General features: G+C 44.2%; 1 protein-coding gene across 5 annotated transcripts in view; it reads right to left on the minus strand.

The window, feature by feature from the left end:
• Positions 1 to 4,793: 4,793 nt before the first annotated feature.
• LOC142571438 (putative sodium-dependent multivitamin transporter) overlaps positions 4,794 to 20,885 on the minus strand; it is a 94,238-nt gene continuing 78,146 nt past the window's right edge. For 3 of the 5 annotated variants that reach the window (XR_012825878.1, XR_012825879.1, XR_012825877.1), the window contains exons 11-13: positions 15,051 to 15,267; positions 12,314 to 12,428; positions 4,794 to 7,459 (exon numbers count right to left, since the gene is read on the minus strand). Coding sequence is in view for 2 of the 5 variants with exons in the window: in XM_075679787.1 (XP_075535902.1) it covers positions 7,433 to 7,459; positions 15,051 to 15,267 (244 nt within the window). In the remaining 3 variants the exon portion in view is untranslated. The remainder of the gene's footprint in view (positions 7,460 to 12,313; positions 12,429 to 15,050; positions 15,268 to 20,885) is intronic. The other 2 variants (XM_075679787.1, XM_075679788.1) reach the window with 2 other exon arrangements.

The raw sequence follows: 20,885 nt of genomic DNA on the forward strand, positions 1-20,885 counted from the left end.
TTGCTCTCGGTCGTGACGAAAGACTTTATATTTACTTAAAATATTTTTATGTTTTGATCCTAAGTTTGTCTCCTGGAGACACAAAACAACCGGGGAATATACAGCAAGAATATCTTTTATCTCACCGTAGTTCTTTATTATGGCTCGACAGTTCCGGTGAATTAGGAACGCCATATCTAATAACTTTGACGGATGTATTTCAAAACCTATGTTCCCTGTTTTGTGGGGCCCGTTATTAGAGTTTTTCCTCCCTTTTTGTAATCAAGGGAGTTGCACCGCTGCTGCTGCGGAGGTGGACTACTGCTTATATCAATCGCCTCCAGCGAGGTACGGATTTGTGGCTTCTCCCAATGGGGGGAAGCCATGTGGCCTACCGGCTCAGGGTACAGCGAGCCTTTTTTGCGTGATAGTATGGCAGCCTTGGCTGCACCTGTCAGAGTTGTGGATGGCCCTGCCTGGGCAGAGGCCTGAAGTTGGAGTGGTGTGTCGCCACTCCCACTAACTTTGGTTGTGCCAGAGGTCGCCGTCAGGTGCACCTCCGGGATGTCAATGGTGCCGACACCGGAGTGCCGTTCGGGTGGGGGACGGGGCAGGCACACATCAACAATGGTGTACTGTGTGCCCACTGTCACCAGACGCTGCTCGGCCCCCCGGCGCACGGCGTCAACATATGACCTGGATGTCTCTTGACTGAACTTTTTCCTTGCCTCGGGGTAAGATATGTTTTCTCGTACTTTTAGATTATTTGTTTTTCTTTTTTGAATACTTCACAGGTTCGCGAGTACGCTGCATGCGGACCGTTGCAATTTGCACACTTTGTTTCACTTGCTTGGCAGTTGTCAGTGCTGTGTTCGGTTTCGGCGCATTTGGCACAGGTCTCCTTGCCTCTACATGTTTTGCTGCCATGGCCATACCTTTGGCATTTGAAACATCTCCTAGGGTTAGGGATGTATGGGCGCACTGGGCACTTGATGAATGCAACCCAGACAGACTCGGGCAAGCGAGTGCTGCCGAATGTTAGCACGATGTGAGGTGTTTTTTCTTCGCCGTTGCGCCTTATATTTACGTATGCGGCGAAGGGACGTTACTCCTTGGTCTCGCAAATTCTCGAGGAGCTCATTTTTGTTCTCTGTCATTAGCAACCGCTCAGAAATTACTCCCTGAATACTGCTCAGGCTTCTGTGAGGTGTTACAGTAACGTTAAGGTCAACAAGCTTCTTTTGTGCGAGTAACACATCACTCTGCTTTTTGGATTTGACTTCTACAAGCAGATCTCCTGAGGACAGTTTTTATGCGTTGCATATTGCAATCACTCAGTTCAGCCCTTGGGCACGGCCGGGCAGCCACCATTGAGGGTATGAGCCATTGTTCATTGCTGCGCGTCTCATATGTTGGTCTATTCTCTTTTAAGTTTGCTATGCTTGTTATTAAGTTGCTTCTATTTTTATGCGTTGCATATTGCAATCACTCAGTTCAGCCCTTGGGCACGGCCGGGCAGCCACCATTGACCTTTAACGCAACCACGTGACGTGATGTCACAACAGCCGGAGGAAAAGCTGGGCCCCAACTCGCGCAATATGCAACGCATTCTTGGCTTAACCAAGCTAAGCCTGGCCATTTTTTTGCTTCATATTCTTCGCCTATGTTAGCTACTAGCCACTTTTGTAGTACAAACACTTATAGAGTGGCCACTGGAGTGTTTTGCTCAACAGCGTGAACTACCAGGAATTGTGGAAAATTTTCAGTACATTTCTGAGTTGTAACTTTGATTCCTTCGGTGCAGTACCGTTTCCAGTTCCGATCGTTTTTTTTAGAGGGGGAATTGAGAATCCATTCGGCATGTATGGATTAAGGGTCCCTATTGTGTCACCTGTGTTTCACCCTTAGAGACACAAGAAGGTCCCGGAGCCCCCCACCTGGTAAACAGACGGGGAAGCCCGTCGGCCGGGGCTTGACCATGGCCCCAACCGCCACCGTTCATGGTTTCTACCCTTCACCTTACAACCTGTTGCCCCGGTGCGGATTACAGCTTCGGTATGGGGGCTAAGGGTACGTGGTGGCGCCAAGCACCATCACCTTGACCCTCAAGGTGCCCTTGCGGGGGCATCATATATAGTGACTTTTTCTTATATACGTATATTTATTGGAGACTTATATGTATATATAAATATCTTGTTGAGAGGTTTTGTGTATATGTGCAGTGAACTTTGTTTCCAGTGACACTTTTTTTCCCTTTATCAAACTGTTACTTCGCATTGGTATATTCCACTGTATCTTCGCATTTCTAATGTACGAAGGCGAGCCAAATGAAAGTGAGCCCACCCACCCTGCGCAATAATGGCTCGGTTCATTATCTGCGAGGCATGCACGTCGCACAGAGGCATCTCTTATTTACAAAAGTGACATGCAGGTGTGAGGATCAAGGTTCTTTAACGCTATCATACACTGGGTTTAACATGTTTGTGTGACATAATGTACACTCCAAAAGTTGAACAGAGTGGTGTCATGAGGTTTTTGACAGATGAAGATGTTTCCCCAAAAGAAATTAGTCGCCGTATGGCTGCAGTGTACTTTGAACATTGCATTTCATTGGCCACTGTGAAGCATTAGAGCAAATGGTTCAAAGGAGGACGTGAAAGTTGAAAAGCCGATCCAAGACCATGCAGGTCATAGCCATCGTGCAACCACCCCCAACACAATTGCAAAGGCTGGCTAGACAAGAACGGAGGATAAGCATAGATGAATTGGCAGGGCTTGTGAACATGAGTCACGATTCGGGTCAAACCATAATTCATGAACATCTCGGTTATCGGCTCTCATGTGTGCAATAGATTCCTAAGATTTTGAACTGCTACCAGAAGGCGGAGAGATTCGGCGCTCTTGACTGATCCAATCTGGTATCACGATGAGGGTGAGCACTTTCAATCTGCAGTTGTGACCGGGGACGAATCATGGTGCCACTACTACGAGCCTGAAACACGACAGCAAAGCTTACAGTGGAAAGATTTGAATTCATCACCCCCAAGAAAAGCAAATGTCGTCATTTCTGCCGGAAAGGTGTTGACTTCTTTTTTCAATCGTCAGGGGCCATTGTTGTATCGAATTCGCTAAACCTGGAGTGGCTATTAATCGTTTCCGATATTGTGAAACGTTGGATCGGCTGCTTGTCGCAATCAAGAACAAACGACGTGGAAAATTGAGGAATGGGGTCATCTTGTGCCACGACAATGCCCGTCCCCACGTCACTGATGTGGTTAATACGAAACTGGCAAAGTTCGAGTGGGAAACACTTCAAAATCCGCCATACATCCCAGTCTTGTCGCCTTGCAACTTCCACATTTTGGAGCATTTGAAAAAAAGAACAGCTTAAGGGAATTAAATTTGTGTCAGACGATGACGTGAGAAAGACAGTTACAGACATTTTTTGAAACAGCAACTCAAGGAGTTTTATCAGACGGGAATCACGCAACTCGTTAGTGAGCGGGACAAATGTCTAAATGCTCATGGAGACTACTTTTGAATAAAGTACCCCGTTTGTCACATTCTCATTCATTCATTCATTTATTTATACAAGGTTCTTTGTACAGGGTGAATTTGATGGTCAATCTAAGCATGCAGTGCTTGTAAAAATTTGCATTGATATATTGGCATTGGCTCACTTTCATTTGACTCGCCCTCGCATATTTTGCAGAACTTCTGCTTTCTATTGCGACTATAATTTCGGAGCAATTACAATACACGACCGGTGGCAGCTGCTCCTGCGCAATACATTCTAACAAAGGTCAGCGTCAGTGAGATTTTTCCCTGGTCGTTGCATACGTACAAAAATGTAAACAAGATTCTTGAATGTCAGAGAGAGAGAGAGATGTAAATGTGAGAAAGGCAGGGAGGCTAACAAAGCTTTTTTTAAAATATTTGTCCTCAACTTGTTCATTTCATGACCTTTGCATTTTTCATATCAGCGCCATGCACTGCTTTGCTGGTTTCAAATTGATATAGTTTTAAAGTTCGTGAGATATTTGCTTTACTTCTTAAATATACAGAGAAGCATTGATATCAGCTGTTACGGGCACAATTTTTGAGACTTACGAGTATATTCTTTTATGAAAAAATACATATTTTACTTGTCTTGACAGTGCGTAGCGTTCAAGAATTTGTTTGCATGATCTTTGGCAATGGCAACGCGGCTGTTATTAATGTTTAATGTATTTCATCCCTCGATAATTTCTATAAGGAGGAGGCCGAGCTTCAAAGTGAGCCCCCCCCCCCCCCCCCCAAACATTTCTGGCTACGCCACTGTCTACTAGGAGACAAATACCCAAGAAAGTGGATGGGGAAATGGCCCCGCAGTCGCTCAGTTGGTAGAGCATCACACGTGAAATGGGAAGGTTGTGGGATCGTTTCCCACCTGCGGCAAGTTGTTTTTTCATCCATTTTCATTTCCATTAATTTATCAAGCACAAGTAATTTCCCCTATGTTGTCCTTGGTGTCAGTGTTTGTTGGCTTCTTATGATATGACTAATAAAAATCGGGCCCCTCAGTTAACCCCCTTTCTTCTCTTTCACCGAACATACTGAGATTTGGAGTTTGATTTATTTGCAAAATCAGATGATTGCAAATATTTCATAGTTTTCATTGAAAAGGAGCACGATTCCCCAGCTACCAGCACCTAGTATACAGATTGCACTAATGTGATGGCTAGCAATAATTTGCAGCATACGGCAATTAATCAAATATTTGGCAACTTGAAAACATTGATGCAATGAGGTACATGAACACAAAACATGGTTGCTTAAGAGTATAGTAATTTAATTTCGTTCTCTTTGTTCACATGTTCAACAGCACTTTAAAACAATGTTTTTGGAGCTTCACAACCATTGTAAATATTCACACAAGCCCATGAAGAGAGATCAAAATCAAACCACCTTAAAATACATGCCGTAAACAAGTCTTGATTAAATCAAATCAGATTCTGTTGCCCCATGCTTGACCTTTACAAATAATCAAGCCTCAACACTCATTGGTATGGATGCTGCAGTGATAGCTGCCACAAAAGAACCACCTGCAGCAACCACTAAGAAAGTTCATACACCCTGTGTCATAAAAAGAGCAGTGCTCAAATACTGAGCAAAGCTGAACTAGGGAGCACATTTAAAATTAGCATTCGTGTGCAGTGATGTTAATGCTATGAGCAAGAAAACGATCGTGCGTGTTCTCACAACTCTGAAAAGATCCAAACTTCTAAAGCAACACAATATGAAATATAGACCTTCCACCATAAATTGAAAAAACTCAAAACACTACTGGCTAACATGGCCTATCACTTAAAATGCATCTCCGTCATATTTTTTGCCTGAAGGTTACTTGGCATTGGTGTGTTGTCCATTTCACACTGCACAATGCTGAAACCGTTCTCATCGCTGACACACATGTAATGGGTTATCCACCTCAACCGGCAACCATAAGAAAGCCATTCCTTGCATACAAACAGCATCTTCATCGCACAGCATAAAATGGGCACAATACCACTAAGCAACACCTACACTGATAGTATGGCCGAGATGAGCCCAATAAGCTTGATGCCTGGAAGGAGCAAAATTTAAGCGGAGCATGTCTAGACAGCGGTGTCTTGCTTACAAAACATTGCACTTTGAAATTAAGCTTTCCCCCCAAATAAGAGGAAGAAAAATATTTTGTTTTTCTAAAACATAGTGAAAAGTTCCTACCATGTAAAGGTGTACTGTTTGGCGGAATGTGTAAAAATAACTTAGTGAATATGTACCCAATGTTTCTGACAATGCAAGATATGCTCTGGAGGGTATAGTTTGTTCTCCTGCAACACACAGACCATGAGAGCTCTTCTTAAACAATTGAACTATGTATATGTACACATTGCAGTTCATTAACATGCTCACAGCTTTCTGAAGTGCAAAGCCAAACACGTTCCTTTAACAAAATGCTGTTGCCAACAAATTCTCAGAACCTCTTTACATCGTCACAGCCATTTCCAAATGTGAACATTTTCCAACAGGTATGTCCTCAAGAGGATGCCTGACTCAACTCTATACACTATAGAAAGAGCTTTGATCATCGTTTCAGAGGCATCTTGTTCAAATAAGAATGAGCACATAATGCAATACAGATGAAGGGGAAAAAAAACAAAGAACAAATGCTGGGCTCTCATATAACAATAAAATGTTTGGCTGTCTTCAGTCATTTCCTTTCTTCATCTTTGCACTTGTTCTGCTGTGGTTGCCTTTCCTAAACTAGCTTGCCTCTGCTTTGTTGATTACGAACTGTGACCCTCAGATGTCTTAGAACACCTATCAAGTCATGCGATGATTGCTGTTCACTATCACTTTCAGCAACTATCTGCATTAAATATAAATTCCTCGGATTCAAATGTGCAAACCTATAACAACACAGTGACACCAGCATTTCTAACAACACTGCATATAATTTATCCCGAGGACAACATGAACATCTTTTTGCAATGGGTATGAAAGAGAACAACATTCCACACTCTCTCACAATCTCTGTATTGTGCTTTAAGTTTAACTACTGTTGACAGATAAACCACAACAACAGGCCATGTTGAGATGTTAGGCATGTAACACATTCTGCATCTACTATTCTTCTACATGGCAGTCAAAAATGTTCAGCCTCGGCAAACAGACTAACGATACCAGTAAGCTGGCACCCACACTCGGCTTTGCAACAATACCTCAGTCCATTTCATGAAATTCACAACTAAAAAAAAAAAAAAGGACGGCATTTGCTACAATGCTTACATACCGACAGCAACAACAAGGAAGGAGATCACTGAAGGGGGAGGGGCCAGAAAGATAAAAAAAACTGCATTACACGACTTCTGCCTCGGCTAAACTTGGCATGGAAGACTTAGTTTCGCATTCAATACACCTTCAAAAGTGTGTTTCACAGATCTGAGCATCACTTCTAGGAGTCTACCAAATCTGAGATCTGTAGCTACATCCGCTACATATAAACATAAATCCCTGGTGCAGGCTTCCTAAGAAAGAAACCAACATGAAATGCTGATGTTTGATGATATCGAAGTAGAATCAAACTGAAGTGAAACAAAAAATAACCACAACAGGCCACATATGCTCATTAAAACACCAAAGAAAAAACAGCACTGTCAGCACAAATGAGCAAAACAAAGCCCGAAATGTTAAGAATATGAGTCGTGAATTACACAGGTGCTGCGCCGCAACTTCATATAGATGAAAGAATAATAAAACATGAATATATAAAAAAATCTGACAGGAAGGCTTTTTTACCATAAGACTGCGTAGCATACCCTGGATGTGAACTCTGTGCCTTACCCTAGCGAGAATGAAAAAATAAAATTGCTGACTTGCTGCCAGGTACGTCTCCATTACAGCTTGAGTGAGGTATTCTCAACAGATGCTATTCTTTGATCGCAGTCATGGGAATCTGGAAAAGAAACAGCACAAACTGAATGAGCAAGTATTTCACAACAGTCGCTCTAATATTGACTCGTTATGGAGTGCAGTCTAAACCTAAATTACACGATGGCACACTATGGGAGCTGAGAAAGACCAGTGTGGTGAACATCTGTGGCCACTTGATTGCACACTGAGGAGCAGCACTACTTTAGCTGTCTGGTGGAGTATTGTTTTTTTCTGGGAGGCCCCTTGTATTTGGTGGAAAAAAACTGGTTATTAATGAAGAAAATGAAGAATAGTAGACTCATTACTTTGACTCTGGTTAATTCAATTTTTCCGATCAATTTGCTAAGAACTGGAGTACCGGCCACAGCGCCTACATCTTTATTTATGGACAAAAGCATTTATTATTTTTTTCCCGAAATTGTTCCTTGCTGATAATTTTCACTTAAATAATCAACATGCATACGCTAAAACCCAATAGCTACCTCAATAACAGCAGTACCTGCCTTGATGTTGCTAGAGGACAGCAAATGTATTGACAACATGTTATCTCTACACCTGTCTCCGGCAAAGTTTCAAGCAAAAGGTAGGTAGCTCACAATGACTGCTTGTCGCATTTATCCAACTGAAACATGCACCCCCTTTAAATATATATATATATATATATATAGTGTGGATCCAAGAATTGCCTACCTTACAATCCAATATGAAAGCAAAACCACGCCTATGCTGTGGCTAAGCTTGTCATCAGAGCCAGTCACTACTGTATCGCAAGATGGCGACAGAACAAGTTTTAATATAGGCAGGATGTGACAATGCACTGCTTTCTTTATGCAAGCTCATTCAAAAGAGAAATTATTTTAGATGCTAAGCCAGTGGCAACAGACCTGCATGATGCATTTTTGGCATGTCCGAGTGTTGTGGGCATTGCAGGGCGTGCTGGCAGAGTGGTTAGTTTAGGCGTAGGCCACCATCCCATTAACGATAGTTGCAACGATCATACAAGAAATACAAATATCAAATGCAGTGCCCAGCAAAGGACTACTGTAGCTAATAGCAATCACAGGACTGTCAAAAAGTGATAATGATTAACATGAAATATAAATCAATTTTCATTCTGTGATTGTAAAATTCTGCATGCTTAGTTATTTTTTTCGATTTTTGGCATTATAGGCATGCTAAATTTTTTTTTGTAATAAAACCTGGTGTGTGTTTGTGAAAACATTTATTGTAATGAGGTAAGGAGGCTCGACTTCTTAAGCCAAGGCTGCCACGTTGGCACTGTCAGGCCAAGCCTTTCAGCGACATTATGGGCCCTCTGGACAGCCCTTAGTTGGTCCTGAAACAATGGGCTTTGAATCCTTTTCTCCCACTGTGTCCATTCTTCAACAAGGTTGGGGAGTGTCACGGAACACCCCACCAGCATATGTCCGATTCCAATGATGCCATTACAATCGTTACAGTCCACCTTAATCTCCCTCTCTGGATATATTTTATTGATGGTGTACGGTGTGGGATACGTACCCGTTTGCAATAAGCCCAGTGAGACTGCCTGAGCCCTGTTCAGTTTTGAATGTGGCAATGGGAATTGCCTGCGTCCTAAATAGCAATGTTTGGTAATGTCATTGTATGTTATTAAATAATCTCTAGATTTCCTGGCTTGATGGTGAACAGCTTGGTTGTGACTGTCATGGTAAGCAACTCCTCGTGCGAAGTCATGAGCAACCTCATTGAGGTTTACGAGAGTCTCGTCCACTTTTCCCATATGCGCAGGAAACCATCGGATTTCAGTTCTCATAATCCCAATGTTTTCAAAAAGCTGCAACTCCAGCTACGTAGCCTTTATCGAAACACTTTATAGCGGATTTCGAATCACTGTAAATGCAGGCCCACTTATTACTCCAGATGGCTAGAGCAATTGCCGCTTGTTCCGCCACCATGGGGTCCTTGGTAAAAATAGTGATAGCGTCTTGCACTTTCCCTTGATAATTTGAGACAATGGCCATATATGCTTCTTTACCTATCATTCAGGCAGCATCAACTATAGCTGCCAGTTGGTTCTGCTGCACTATTTCCTGCAAGAGTGCTTTAGCTCTTGCCTTTCTCCTTTCGACATTATATTCTGGATGCATGTTTCTGGGGGGGAGGGTTGGTTCTGATCTTGTTCCAAACGTCAGTCCTTAATTCTACTTCAGCGTCTATTGGGCTCCTTGATGTATTTAGTTCTGCACCTACTGCCTGTAATATGTTCCTGCCAGCTCGTGATTTTGTCACTCTTTCGTGTTGCGCTAGCTGTTGGGCTTCCACGATTTCGTCCATTATGTTGTGCACCCCTAGACTCACGAGTTTGTCGGTTGCAGCGTTACTGGGTATCCCTAGGGCTACTTTAACGAGCTTCCTGAGCATCACATTAAGTTTGTTAAGTTCTGCCTGCTTCCATTTGAATAATCCAGCCACATAGTGAAGTGACAGAGAGCAAAGGCGTGTATTAGCCTCAAAGCGCCGTCTTCTTCCAAGCCTCTGTGTCTATTGGTAATTCTCCTTAATAACCTAATGACTTCATCTATTTTACTCGAGATATGTTGTATTGTTCTATGGTTAGCATTGTTTCTGTCTATGTGATACCCAAGAACCTTGATTTTTTCAACTAGCCTGATTGCAGATCCTTCATGAGTGTACAAGCACACTCTTGGCTCATCTTCCGGAATGTAACCTCTTGGTTTACGACCTTTTCTGCGATGTTTAATGACCAAGAGTTCTGATTTGGCTGCCGAGCATTTCAAGCCCATGTCTTTTAGTGTGTTCTCTATAACATATCAACTTTCCTGTAATGTGGTCTCTGTCTGTCCTATATTACCCTTGGCACTCCATATGGTTATGTTGTCGGCATATACCACATAATGCATACCCTCAATTTTCTCCAGATTTCTTGCAAACTTGGACATTGCTAAATTGAATAGGATGGGTGAGAGCACAGCCCCTTGTGGAGTGCCCCTATTTCCCAAGTTCTCAGCTTCTGATTTAAGCTCACTCAGCATGAGTTGTGCAGTTCCTGGTGCACGTCAGATTTATTTGGGAGCACATTTCAACATACTTTGAACCCGTAAAATAATAACTGGGTGGCAGATGACGTTGGGGGTCATTTTAAATTCGAGTAAATGCTGCCAAATAAAGGTGGCAGTCCTCTAGGGTTTCCGCTCAGCGTCTCTCTTTAAGTTCGACCTGTCAGATATTTCCATGAATTCTGCTGGTTCCATCAAGGTGAAATTAACGGAAGTCAACTGCATAAAGTTTCTGTTTATGAAGTTTGCACTGCAACCATGGCGTTGGTGCATTAGTACGATGACACGGATTTATACATACAGTGAAATCCCGATAATATGAAGTCTCTTAATTCGAAATGACAAATAATTCGAACTGCTCTACTGGCCCAGGCAAAGTCTTATGAATTCGTATAGAAAAATACTCTCACAAATTTGAACAACATTTCTCACTTCCATGGGCTGCTTTTCGGACAAACCTGAGCCAAATGGAAAGGCCCAATGCATCACTAGCTACTGTTAAATATGATGAGGAAAGAGGTATGGGAAGCCGAGACCAAATTAGAGCAAGGAGAGTGGTGTGCACGCCCCCCCCCCCCCCCTTTTTTTTTTAATCCGGCTTATCACGCGCTAGTGTGCACTTGATCCTGTTACCACGTGCTCAGCTATGCCCCCCCGTCCCCTTCTTAGCGCACTCTATCACGTCATCTCCAACACTGGGCACGCGTCAAGCCACCATCCTTTTCGGCTCACCCTTGCACGCTTTTTCTCGCATCCACAGCAAATGGAGCGATGTTATCGCACTCAGATTTCATATGGAGCCAATGCATGTGCACTGATGGTCCTGATCTTGTGCGCTGTACTGTACAATTATAGCAAATGGAGCGATGTTATCGCACTCAGATTTCATATGGAACCAACAAGTGCGCAGTGATGGTCCCGATTTTGTGCGCTGTACTGTACAATTGATTGGCTGCTACATTTAAAGGGGCTCTCCTTAGTTCGAGCTCCATATTATTCGAATAAATTCAGGCCATTTTTGATAAGAAAAACCTTTCAGAATGCACTATACTGAGTTCTCTGATCTTTCAGAGTTCAATTTAATTCTTGTTTGTCTATATATTAAAGTCCTGAGCAGAAGTTGCCCAAATGTCATATCACAAGGAGCAAGTGTGGGAACATCAGGGTCTGTCTGCTTACTAAAACCGACAAGATTGGCGACTTTTCGTGCTCACAAAAACACAGGCAAGATTGGCGTTTCTGGTACTTTAAAAGTATAATTCATTAATCCAGCTTAACCTAACACTCCTCTATAGCGTCCCGGTGACATCTGGTCTTACAGAAATATCCCCGTTTCGCCATAAGGGTGAAGCAGTGAATGCAATAGCAACATGCTAGAATAATGCACAAATTGTAAGACTCTTAGCTGTGTTGGCAGTATGAATTGAAGTAAATGTAAGCTGACTGAGTAAAAACAAGCTGTTGTGCTAGGGGTCCTCTGCTTGAATCCTGCCTGTGGACAATTTCATTTATGTTTATTAATTAAAATCAATGTTTAACTTGGCGACTTTACAACCACTTTTTCGTATCAAGGGAAAACACGGAGAAGGAGGGAGATGGAAATTCAAGATGATGAGCAAAACGAGAACAAGGTGAAAGCAGGAACCAACGTTTCGACAAGTGGACTTGTCTTCTTCTAGGCGACATATGCTTTCCTCGCCACAGTATTTATAAGTGGGGTTATTCTAAAGGGGAGAGGTGGGTGTAAGGTGGGTGGGTGCGGCAACGAGCGAAGGTGTGTCAGCGGCAAGGATGTCGAATTGAGAATAAAGGAGTACTGTGCACAAGGCCAGGGAGACGGCCGTCTGTCAATCACGTGTCAAAGCCCGTGTGTCAGCCAGCTTGTCAACGGCCTGCACAGCAGCTCTCTGGTGGCCGTGGGCTATCGTGTCTCTGAAAGAGATGATAGAAGGAGCGACAGAAACCGGTGCTCGTGAAAAAAATAATAATAAAATAGAAAAATACCGAAAATGAAAGAAGAAGAAAAAAAAAACGCTAAGGAACTAAACTAAGTGTTGTTGCCTATAGCTTGAAATTTAGCATAGCAAATGGATTCTAAAGCTCCCTTTGAAACATTTATGCCTATTGGTTGCAATGTTGTGAACTTATGGATAAGGTATGATTCTGTGTATTTTCTAAGTTCACTTGTCGAAATGTTGGCTCCTGCTTTCACCTTGTTCTCCTTTTCCATATCAAGTATTTTCAAGTATTTTTCCCGGGCCGATCCCGGAGGTAGTGCACAGCCACCACCATAAGAATACATCATTTTCAGGTTTGAACTCTGTTATTGTATCACACTTTAAATATTTAAGTCTGAGACGATTTAAGATAATAGGCATGCATGGTTGGTGTTCTGTTTCACAACATTTGTTTGTGGGCTGCCATTCTAAAAATTCTGAGGAATAATTTTGTCAAGAATGTAAGGTCTGGTATGAGCAACTTTAGTGATAGAATGGTGTGACAACATACCATATTTACACGATTGTAAGTCGACGCCCCATATCGCATGTGACAGGAAAGAAAACTGGCATACCCACGGGCACATTCCGTAATGAAAATTTATTAGGAGCTGGCATGGTTACTGGACTACTCGTCTTCACTTGTGCCATTGTCCTCACTAGTGCTGCCATCTTCATTGCTGCCACGGCCCCACAGCATGTCATCGTCTAGAGAAATTCCGCATTCGCATACATAAGTGCATTTGCGTACATACGTAAGGCCATGCCAAAAGCACCCAACCACAAACAGCCATCAGGGAGGCTCTTTTGTCATGTCCAGTTGGCGTAAGTTCGCGGTCTTCTGCCGCCAGCCACTCGTACTCACAGCGGAGCAGGTCCTCGAAAGGTGAGGATCCAGTCACTGGCAGGGACCGATCATGCATTTCAGCGACGTACGTCGCAAGCTTGGCTTTTAGCTCCGGAAAGCATCCCTACTTCGGCCGGTGGAAACCTTTTCGCTTGCCATCACAGGTGAAAATTTTGTTTCGCTGCAGTCGCCACTCTTGCACCACCCATTAAGAAACATCAAACTTGTGGCCCGCTGCGTAGTTATTTGTTTCTTCAGCGTAAAGGATGGCACCCCTCTTGAATGCTGCTGTGAATGAGCGAGGGATGTTTAGTGGACTCTGAGCACTCATGACGAATGAGGCAGCACGGAAGTAGCACGTGGCCGGCAGTCAAATGGAACGCATGAAACTAAAGAGCTACAGGAATAGAAAAACATCTGAGCGGTGTTCGCTCTTCTATGAACTATGTATACTCCCCCAAGCACCGCTGTTCTGAGCGTGCCGCCGCAAATGGAACAGCGGCACTTCCATGAACTATCGACCCCTCCCCCGCCCCATGAATTCTGTGTGCGCTGTTAAACAGCTCTCAAAAATGTTGAAAAACCCTTCCAAAAACCGAACAAACACGCGGGATGGTGGAAAGCTATAGGTAGGGCTGTAGAGCAAACACAATATTGTAACTACATTGTAGCTCCCCTGATATCTTGTTGGTCTCGCTTTTTTTTTTGCGGTGCCATGTTTTGGTTTCGATTGTAAGTCGACCAGCCCACTTCATATTTTCAAATTTTAAAATATAGGTCGACTTACAATCGTGGAAATACAGTAATCGACATATACGGCGTGTCATATAGCAAGGCAGGGCATATAGCATACACATACCTAAATATATATCTGAAACCTCATATCAACACCGATAGCAAAAATTCTCTTGGAGTGTCCATATAATTGCTATCGCAACATAATATAAAGGCACACTGGCAGCATGCACTGGGGAGAAGTCGTCAGTATCACTGAAGCCATTGTAGTGCGAAGAAACATGGACAAAGAGGACAGGACACCATGGACGCTAGTAGGCTGAAGCGGTGTGGAGTAAAGGCTGAAATGGCTGTAGTGTCCTGTCCTCTTCTTTGTCCATGTTTCTTTGCACTACAAGGGCTTCACATATCAACCAATTCACCCAAGAAGTTTTACTGCATCAACAGTAACACTTGTCACTTTAAGCCTATATACCATTGTCCTGTTTAATAACAAAGCGCTGTCGCAGAGATTTTAATCACTCATGCCCTTAGTCACACATGCCCACTTTATGCCTGCAAATTTCCCAACTTCATCGCAGCACCTCTGCTGCTCTCATCTGCACTTCCCTTCCCCCGGAACCCATCATGTTACTCTAATAGACCACTGGTCCTGCTCCAGACATTCAACAGCATGCCCAACTCCATTTTTCCAGAAGCTATCAGAAAAACATCTATACAGCTTGAAAGAACACTATTCAAACAACGCTAGTTTTCTGTACAAACTGCCAAGTGAGCAACAAATCCATTCTCTTAACTATCATATGTATGAAGACTACGATTATGCCACAAATTACATTTCATTTTAATGAGGCTGTTCATGTGTAGCGCTAGCCTGTCAGACCATCTAAATCCAAATTATGAACTGTATGTACACAAAAAAGGAAATCAGGAGTGAGAAAAGAAATGGCGCGGGTCTCAAGAAAGCCTGCATGCCTGCGAACTTGTGACTGATGAATGTCGCATTCTGTCCAGTGACCAGGACCGCTGACGCCTGCTGGGACTTTTGGTAACCAATGGGCTCAGACAGTAAGGGTCAACGTCCTTGGCACCACCCGTAAGCAATGTGACTATGCTGCCAACCACGATGACCACCAGCCAGCCAAAGCCGCAGTACCACTGGTATGACAGACGGTACAGAGGCAATATGTACCTGCAATGCCAAGAGAGACAAAGCTGAGTACAAAAGAACATAACATTTACGCTATATACCCACTTAAAAGGGCTCGGAAACACATATCTAACTGCAGCAGGGGTGGAACAATTTTGCCAATTTACAAAGAGAGTGGTCCTTTGTGCCATCATGCCCCAAAAGGGCATTTTAGCAGAAAATTGCACCAAGCCTGTACCAAAGAAGTGTAAGAGCTGCCTCATACAAACTGAAACCAAAACCTAAAGTGAGTCATTATCATCATAGAGTTGAACCGAGCAGCCATAGCCACGGATATAGCCGATGCCACCTGTCCTCCATTAGCCGTTTTTCTCTCCTTGACTGCATTGCTCTCTGGAAGAGATTCTATGTTCTGCCATTATGCAGTGTTTGTGTTGTTTACGGTGCAGTTGTGTATTCCTCGTGGTACTATTGTGGCGCTGAGATAGCACAGGAGGCTGTTGGATCAAAATGTGGCTTTGGTTAATTTTTGGTTGCACACACTGTTAAAGGAATACTGACACAAAAATTTGAAGTCGAGATAACTTGTGAGATCGATTTAGTTGGTCATACAATATATAAATATAAAATATCAGCGGCGAATATCGCTTAGAGCATATCTAAAATCAATTTTAAAGTACGTGCACGCAGCCAACCGCAAAACAGAGCACCTCGCGACATTGACATCAAGCCAAGAAAACGCTACGTCATGTGGCTACGTCACGAATTTTCGTTGGCTGCCATGCGGCTTACATGTGCTCTTCTCCTCTGTTGTTGCTAGTTCTAGCTGCTGTACTTGTAGTGGCACGCTTTCCGTGTCGCTGCAACTGCAGTTTTTGTCGTGTCCATTGGGATATTTCCCACACTATCAGCTTTACTGCGCTGCCACAACATTTAACGCCGATTTGTTGTGTCTTACTATTGATCGTTGCCGATGCGAGGGTTTCGCTGAGGTTCGTCCTCGCCATCGCCGGCCGCAATATCTGAGTCGCTAAGTGATTGGCCACGTCTAAAGCGCGAGACACATGCTGCGATTTTCCGTGCAATCTGTCGTACGGCGCGTCGTGTGCGACTTGCCGCATGCCACGATTCGGGACACATGGTACAAATGAGCGAGCGGCAGGTAGCTCCGCCCAGAACCGGCGCCCCTGCGTGGAAGTTTGTAATGCTGCGTAACTTCGAACAGAATTAGTGAAAGCAACCGTATTTGCTCAGCTATCTTGTCTGAAACAAACGATGACAATATAAACACGTCTATGCGAGCACTGTAGACGTGTTTCCGCAAGGCCGCATGAGCAGTATTGGATCCGTTGACAGCCCCGATGGCCAGGAGCCGGCAGGCATAGCTAGACTATACGCTGGGCCAGTGAATCCGACACCGGTTGCGCTTGTGACACGATCGCTTGCAGCTCGTATAACGAAGTGCCTATGTTAGTCGTCAAAACGTGTACACAGTTATGTCACGCTTAAATTGAAGCACATTTGATTTCATTGGCACCGATAGAGGCGAACGAGCATGCCAGGCGAGCTTGCGATCGCTGGGAGACGATATAGGCCTAGCTCGCCGGCCTTCTGTCCGGGGCCGAGGGTCCTTGCGATGCGTCCGCAGCTTGTAATAAAGCGCCTAAATTCGTCAGCACAATCAATGCCTGAACATTTATGTTTCTCTTAAGTGAAAATATGGTTAGTTTTCCCGGCGCCGTTAGTAGCGATGAGTTAACACGCCAGTCAGGCGAGCCGCTTCGTATACAGACGATTGCTGGCACGTCTGCGCTTACCGCGTCCGAGGAGAAATCACGCCAACCATTTACTATTTCGCACAACGTTTTATAACTCGCACTCTTTCGAGGTCACTTTATTCTAGAGGTTATTTCGTGTCAGAAACAAATTGTAGCTGATTTATGTGCCGCCGTCAGCGGCGAAAGAGACCCGCGTCTCGACCAGGGAGAGAAAAAAAGAAACAGACATGATCAGAGCGGCGAGGCACCCGCTCGCCACCCCCGCCGGGTCTACCATGTGGCCATGACGTTCACGCTACCGGTGCTGTCATTGGCTGCGGTCGTCTGACTGATGCGGCAGTCGCACGACAATATTCAGCAAGTTGGTCACGCACGCTGGCTGCGCGTCAGAGCATACATCATGGCTTTTTGCGAACACGTGACCACTTTGTTTACATTGCCGTTTCTCCCGTCTCGTTGCTGGAAACTTCGACTGGTCGCTACAAAAAAGACAGCAAATAATTACTTGTCGCGCTCTGAAGTAAATGACGTTTCGTGCCATGATTACTGGGTCATTAACTACTTATTAAAGCAGTTGTTGACTGTGGCACCTTAGAGATATGTTGTAATATGCGCACTCAACCGCTAGCGAGGAGGAGGAAAACAAGAGAGAAAGACATGGAGGTTAGAAACTGCTGCCTAATTTGTAATTTGTAGTGAACTTTCTTGCAACCTTGCACAATCGGAAGAGCAGATCCTGTGCTTGTATTTTAAACAGCTCTCAGATGACTTAATGCACAGTCATACAGGAGAGGACTCTGCACATTACACGTAAGGAAACCTCTGGATGTTTTCTCTGCAACTTAGGTTTTGTCAGGTACGTCCTATAGGGTGTGGTCTTCCTTACACGTCATTAGACAGTTTTAGTATAGCGTACGCTATACCATTGCGTACACTAAAAAATAGCGGATCGTCACTGCGCATGCGCTGAACGCTAAATGAAATAGCGGGTATAGCAAGCGTACGCAACGCAAACGAGTTAGCGTTAGCGTTTTTGCGGGGTTTGCGGGGCTTGCGGGAAACATGGCGGCGGTCCCCGTTGCCCACTTCGAATTGAATTTGGCGTTGCTTTTGTAAAATGCACTTCGTTCGTAGCAAATGACTTTGTAAACGGCTTTCGCTTAGTCTCAGGCTGCTTCGACGACAGAGTATTATGGATAATTTCGTGGTGTTTTCGAGATCGCTTCTCGTTTCGAACGAGTCGAAGCCTAACGAAAGAAACATTCGAGATGTCAGTGCCACCTGTCGCTAAAGGCGCGAAATAGCTGCACCGACGGCATATGGCCTCTGAGATCCGAAGATATCGCCGGCCAACTAAAATTGTAGAAAACGTGCGCTGCCTAGCGTACGCTATAGTTGCGGACGCTAAACTAAAACTATCTATTGTCTCCCAATCCCTTTTTTTTTCTCTTTCTTTTTTGCTCAACTGAAGCAAGGTGAGCCTGCAAATGCCTGTTGCTAGTTGAATTGGGAGAAGTAGCTTCATACCACAATATGCACACAAGGAGAGGAATTCTACTATAATTTAATGAAACTAGTGGGACAATTTTTATCCCAAATACTGCACTGATATGCATAAAGGCAGCACTGCTATATTCGCTGACTACCGTAAAAACCGGAATATAGGTCAAACTTTTTTACAAAAAACCATTGCAAAATGTCGACCCTCGTCTTATATACCGGACACTGGCGGAAAAACTACGGAAGTCTTGCAACAATGGGCGGATGAAGTAAACAGCCGCGATCGCCATCAGCAGCAGCGCGGCGTCCCAACATAGTGGCACCGGCATTTTGGGTTTTCATTGTCACAAAGTTATATTGGTTAAAGGCTGCTTTTTCACATTTTGTTTCAAAATGAGTGGAAGCTGACGTACATTCACCATCGCCTTCAAGAAAAAGGCGATTGAGTACGCGGAAGCCCACGGCAACCTGGCGGCACAGCGCGAATTTTGAGTATCCAAAAAGAGCATTCGGTAGTGGCGGAGGCAAAAGCAATGTGTTACAACTTGCAGCAATCAAAAGAAAACGTCATTTCGTGGGCGGATCGCAGCGCGGACCGCAGAACTGGAAGACAAGGTTGCGGAGTTCGTCCGGGAGCTGCGTGTATGATCGCTGCCTGTGACTGCCAATGCATCCATTTGAAAGTGGTAGAGATCGTGCGCGCCTACGGACTGGGCAGCGAGAAGCACTCGTCATCCGACTATAGTTCGGACGACTCTGGTCAAAGGCATTGCTCTGATTCGGAGTAGCGCTTGCGCGCTTCGTGCCCTTCTGTGTAATGTACACCCAGTCAATATTTAACAATATCGCGCGACCATCGACCCGCGTGTTAGCACCTTATCACGGCACGGAGCGGCGAAATAGCGAAAGTAAGCGCATGTGTACACATGCGCGTATCTCGTTTGTTTCGCCGCTCAGTGCCGTTAATAAGGTGCTGACAAGCACGCAGGTCTACGGTCGTGCGATACTGCTAAAAACTTGGCCATGTGCACATGCGAGCAGCCTTTAAATAAATATTGTCACCATTGTGCAACTGGCTGAGTCGCATTTGTTTGAAGGTAAGGGTGTCTTTTGGTACTTTTGCCATTGAAAAAGATTTTTTTTTCATTTTTAGAATTCGTTAGTTAGGGGATTGACCTATATTCTGGTCCGACCTATAGTCCGGTTTTTACGATAATTCAGTTAACATGGAGTACATATGGTGTGTAGATATGTGTTTGACACTGCGCCAAAAACACTTATTGCTGTGCCAAATCTGCTTTTTGCTTGCACCAAGTTCTGTGCCGAGAGGCGAAATGGCTGTTCCACCACTGAACTATAGTTAAACCTTGATATACCCAAGTCAGTAAAATTGGCAATTTGCTTTACTACCGTATTTACTCGAATCTAACGTTGCACATTTTCACCAGTAAAATGAGCCCAAATACTGCGTGCGTGTTAGAATCGAGTACGACCCTGAATCTGTGTTATATTGCCATCAGCATTTCAAAATGGCCACCTTGGATGCGCTTCGAGCCTAGCTGCTGTAGCTTCTGCCATATGTGCTGTAGTATGTGTGCTTGGGTTAGTTCATCATCCATCTTCCCGTTTTCTGCGTTTGCTCTATCAGCATGGAAGTGCCGACTGTGAAGCAAGCCGAGCGTTCATCATGATGCCACAATTAAAAGGAAAGGGATCACGTGTGCAAAGATGGACGAAAATCGGGCTGCACACGGGCGTTTGGAGTTCACGAAACTTGCGTGCGGGACTGGTGCAAACAGGGGAGGCATTCTACTCCGGCGGCTGCTGCGTAGGCCTGGCTGCACGGCCTCTATCTCGAAAGTGATCTGCGATGGAGACAGTCTACACATCTAGACGCACCGCGCTGTGTTGTCATAACTTAATTCACATTGAAGCGAGAGGCTGTACAAAGGTCGATTCGCTCGCTCCTGCTACCGAACTTTCTCACTCCAGCGTTCTGATAAAAAGTTTCCGCAGTCTTTGCATGAGACATGTTCATGTTTGCTTGTGCGCATGTGACACCATGCTTGTTAATTTATTTAGTAAGCAAATGTTTAAAAGTCTACACAGCGGATAAAATTACTATCCTTACTTTTCGTATGGCTGTCTACTAATTTGCTGTCGCAATCGATGCTTCGCCTACCAGGCGAAATTGCGACTTTTTTTATTTATCACAACTTTAGTGCATAGGGAGTAAATCTTTGTTTTTACAAATGAGAGAAAGCGCACCTCATGAAATAATGAGGTGCGCGTTACAAATGAGGGCGTTTTTTTTTTTTCTTGGTCACGGAAAATGGGTGCGCATTAGTATCCATTATATTGAAATTGCACTTTTTATGCAAA

Source organism: Dermacentor variabilis, chromosome 2, assembly GCF_050947875.1.
Source record: "Dermacentor variabilis isolate Ectoservices chromosome 2, ASM5094787v1, whole genome shotgun sequence".
NCBI classification, from domain to species: Eukaryota; Metazoa; Arthropoda; class Arachnida; order Ixodida; family Ixodidae; genus Dermacentor; species Dermacentor variabilis.